Source organism: Chlorella variabilis (genome assembly GCF_000147415.1).
Source record: "Chlorella variabilis unplaced genomic scaffold CHLNCscaffold_32, whole genome shotgun sequence".
Taxonomy (NCBI): Eukaryota; Viridiplantae; Chlorophyta; class Trebouxiophyceae; order Chlorellales; family Chlorellaceae; genus Chlorella; species Chlorella variabilis.
Genome location: NW_005435056.1, coordinates 28,793 through 32,888, shown reverse-complemented (window position 1 = coordinate 32,888; position 4,096 = coordinate 28,793). Strand labels below are relative to the sequence as shown.

Below are 4,096 nucleotides of genomic sequence, written 5' to 3'. Positions count from 1 at the left end.
TGCCCCCCGCCACCCCCCCCCCATGAATCGCCTCTCCCGCAGGCTTCAGCCAGCTGGAGCAGCCGCCCTCGCTGTTTGTGCTGATGGGCGCGTTCCAGTCGTACGCCGCCAACGCCGCCAACACGCACTACGCGCGCCTGCGGGAGCACTTTGCGGCGCTGGGGAGGGCCATCAACCAGTACCCGGCCATACGGGTGGGTGTGCGGGTGGTGGCCAGGGCACCGGCAGATGGTGTGTGTGTGTTTGAGCTGGGATGGTGGGTGGGGGTGGGGGGCGTTGGGCCCGAGTCCTGCTTCGCTCAGCGGCCAGCCTCTCCCAGCCTCTGCCAATGCCTGCCGTGCCTGCTCCCGCGGCGCAGGCCGCCAGCAAGTTTGCGCTGGTGCCGGGGCCGGGCGACCTGGGGCCCGGCGGCAGCCTGCCGCGGCCGGGGCTGCCCGTCGCGGTGGCGGCGCCGCTGCTGGAGGCGGTGCCAAACGCGGTGCTGGCCAGCAACCCGTGCAGGTGACCCCCCTGCTGCATGCGCTGCCTACCTGCCTCGCCTGTCGCCTGCGCATGCTGTCTGCTCTGTTTGGGGTTTGGTTGTGGGGTGGCGCCACGTGCCCAACACGCCTGGCCATGCCTGCCTGCCGCGGCTGCGCAGGATACGACACGGCGGCGGCGAGGTGGTTGTGTTCCGTGACAACCTGCAGCAGCGCATGCGTGGGCTGGCCATCCTGCCGCCCCCCGCGGGCGACGAGGCGCCCCTGTTTGAGCACGTGTGCGCCACGGTGCTGCAGCAGAGCCACCTGTGCCCAGTGCCGCTCGAGTATCAGGTAGGCGGGTGCTGCTGGCGGCTGTCTTGGGGCCCTGTGTCGCACATGTGGGGGGGTAGGGGCAGCCAGCGGCCTGCTGCGTGGATGACTCGCCGGCCACTGGGTCTCCTCAGCTGGCTCTAGCTGCCCAGCGCACCATAGCACCACCACACTCGCACCCCTGCTGCTGCAGCCCATCTATTGGGAGTACGACCACGCGCTGTATGTCTACCCCATGCCTGACGCCCTGGTGCTGGCAGACAGCGCCGCCGCCGGCGCGTTTGAGTTCGACAGCTGCAGCTGCCTCAACCCGGTGAGTGTGGGAGAGTGGGTGGCTGGGGCTGGCGGAGGGAGCCACGGGCTGCAGCACAGCAGGGAGGGTGGAGGTGGCCACGCCCGCCCTGCCTGGGCAATGCTGTGTAGCAGGCACCTCGCCACCCAGCTGACTGCCTGCCTGTCGTGCCTGGGCCGCACCCTGCCCTCGCAGGGCTCGCTGGCCTGCGGCACCTTTGCCGCCTACAGCCCTGTGACGCGGGAGGCAGAGGTGTGCGATGTGCAGCTGGCGGCAAGAGAGGAGGACGAGATGGAGGTGGAGGCGGAGCTGGTGGAGGTAGAGGAAGTGGAGGAGGGGGCCTAGGCATGTGCTTTTCAAATGCGGCACCAGGTCGAGGCCGGGCGCCGGGCTCGCATCATCGCACTCGTCGATCGTGTGCTGCTTGCTGGCACAGCTGCCCCCTGAAATCGCGCCTGGGCGCACCCCTGGAGAGCATGTAATCTTCCCCGCAAGCCCCCGCTGGCCACACGGCCGCTCTTGAGTGCCTGTTCAGGCAGAGTCCGGCGACAGACGCTGGCAGCCAGCGCAGCGTGCGTGTCCCATGCCGGCGTCCTGGGCCCGCGTCCCGCCACGATCACCCGCATTTCAACCACCATCCTCCTCTGCTTGCTCGTTACCACCTGGCTCGCAGTTTGACGCTTTGAGTCACTGTCGGCAACAACCTCCCACACGCTCTCTCGGCGCCGGCCCCACCGCGCCGGGAAGGCGCATTCCAGTGATCATATGGCGCACAGCAGTGATCACCAGGCCGCCCCGCCTGAGCCTGGCAAGGCGGGCGGGGCGTGCAGGAAACGCAAGGCGGCCCAAGTGACGGTGCTGCCGCCCTTCGTGTTGCACGCGCAGCTTCAGAGCCGGTGCGTGGGAACGAGGGGCGTGATCAGCAGTGCAGTTCCATCCCCCCTGTTGCCAGGGGCCAGGGCGCTTCAAACCTGCCACTTACCCCCTTGGCGCAGGCAGCTGATGAGCCGTTGGAAGCTGAGGCCGGCGGAGGGCAGCAACGGGCTGCTGTCGGGCCGTGCTGCCGCCACCGCGCCGGCGGCGGCAGCCAGCGACAGGCCTGCCGCCAAGCTGGGGGGCAAGCCGGCCGGGCGTAAGGGCGTGCCGCACACCTACGTGCCCGTTCGCACGCTCCCCCTCATCTTTGCCCAGCGAAGACAGCACCTGCAGCAGCAAAAGGCCAAGGCGCAGCACCGGGGCCCATATGAGCAGCGCGACGGCGAGGGCCTGCTGGCCTTGCCTGAGGATGTGCTGGTGAGGGAGGCCCTGCAGCATTGCATGCCTTGTGAGTGCAGCCGCGAGGAGCTGATCTTGCTGCAGGGCTGCAGCCTGCAGGCCTGATGCACCCGCCCGCTCTGCCAACGCACCCAGCAATGCTGGAGCCCCGTCCCGCCTCCCTCCCCGTGCGCAGCTCAAGGTGGTGTGCTTCCTGACGCACGACGAGCTGAAGCCGCTGTTCCAAGTGTGCAAGGCGCTGCGCACCACGGTGAGGCCTGCCGCTCCCCTGCCCCCCGCCGCCGCCGCCTCTCCCCTGCCGCGGCTTTTCTTGGCATGCCGCTTCGCCAGCGCATGTTCCAGAACGCCCTCCCTGCCCTTGCCTGCAGCTGCGCAATGCCGTGGCCTATCACTTCAACTACAACACCCCCAGCCGGCCGGTGGAGGAGCACGTGCCGCCGGTGCTGGGCGAGCGCCAGCGCCGCCCCGCGCGCACCAACGTGCAGCAAGTCATGAGCCGGCTGGCACGCGGCGTGCGGGGAGTGTCGGGGTGAGCAGGAGCCTCGGGGGCGCTGGATCCCCACCGGCCCGCCTGCTGCTGCCTGCCTGCCGCCAGTGCCGGCTCGCTTGCCTGCGGCGCCGTGCTCCCATGCTGAGCGCTGCCCCATGGCGCTCCCTCGACACCTGCAGGCGCAGCAGCGGCACCACTGCCTCCAGCCGCAGCACCGCGCCGCGAGCCCTGGACTTTGCCGACCTCCCCGCTTCCGGCAGCGGCGTCCCTGCTGCGGTGCCAGTGGCGCTGGGCTTCGGGGCGGGACCGTGAAGCCGCCCGCCACGCGCGCAGCGCCCATTTGCGGCGCTCTGGACCACAATGCATGCCCCGTACGGCCCTCCAGCCCACAATGCACACCCATGGGGGCCTTGCATGATTCAGTCATCCAATAAACGATCCGGCATAGCGCAACCGGGAGGGTAGGGAACTTGGCGCCGCGTCTGCCAGCTTGTATGATACGCGGGATCTTGTGGCTGCCCTGGGCGCCGCCTTGAGTCTCTTTATCCTTTTATCCACATTCATTCTTTTGACATCAGACAGCCTCGGTCTTCGATTGTTCGTTTGATAGTGGCACTTGTTTTTTCCTGGCCGTACGTTTCATGTTTGCTTGAGCGCCCAACCCACACCTTCCAGACAGACTGTATTCCCTTGCTGTTTGAGCACACAATGCATCAGACCCCATGTAACTGGCTAGCCAGTGCAGCCATGCCAGTGCCTGCCCGCCTGCCTTGCCAATCGCTCGCGATTACCTGTAATGTGCTGTACAGGTTGGGTAACAAAAAAAAAAAACACAAAACAGAGCAATACAGAGACGCATTAAAGGACAGAGGGATACAAAAAGAGGCGCTCGGGGGGGGAGAGCGGCGCTCGGGAAAAAGTTTGCGAGGGCAGGAAAAGGTGTCGGGGGCAGAGGGAAGGGAAGGGCTTTTGGCAGAAGCAGAAATCCCGGGTGAAATGAAAGGGAAGCTGCCTAGCGTTTAGAATAGCGGCTTAGAAAGCAGCTCGATGCATGGCACTCTCAAGTTGCCAGCGCCCAGCCGCCCAGCATCTGCTGTTGCTAGCCGTGTGGGAACTGATGGGACTACCTACTCCTGCGTCTGGCGCATGGCCAGGGAACCGTCTCAATAAAGATAAAAAAGGGGAGGGAGCGGCGGACAAGGGGGTCGGGGGGGGGTCGGGAGGAGGGGAAGCGGGGGGGAGGGCCTC

General features: G+C 67.0%; 2 protein-coding genes across 2 annotated transcripts in view; both read left to right on the top strand.

Annotated features, from left to right (window-relative positions):
• CHLNCDRAFT_141171 (hypothetical protein) overlaps nt 1–1,428 on the top strand; it is a gene marked incomplete at both ends in the record, with an annotated part of 3,597 nt that extends 2,169 nt beyond the window's left edge. The window contains 5 exons of the mRNA XM_005843302.1: nt 43–194; nt 359–501; nt 641–812; nt 985–1,104; nt 1,279–1,428. Of these exons, the coding sequence (XP_005843364.1) occupies nt 43–194; nt 359–501; nt 641–812; nt 985–1,104; nt 1,279–1,428 (737 nt within the window). The remainder of the gene's footprint in view (nt 1–42; nt 195–358; nt 502–640; nt 813–984; nt 1,105–1,278) is intronic.
• Nucleotides 1,429–1,848: 420 nt separating this feature from the next.
• CHLNCDRAFT_141170 (hypothetical protein) lies at nt 1,849–3,160 on the top strand (the record flags this gene model as incomplete). The annotated part of the gene is made up of 5 exons (XM_005843301.1): nt 1,849–1,979; nt 2,079–2,376; nt 2,534–2,608; nt 2,727–2,887; nt 3,028–3,160. 5 exons carry the CDS (start codon nt 1,849–1,851, stop codon nt 3,158–3,160), a joined length of 798 nt encoding a protein of 265 aa, XP_005843363.1.
• Nucleotides 3,161–4,096: the final 936 nt, after the last annotated feature.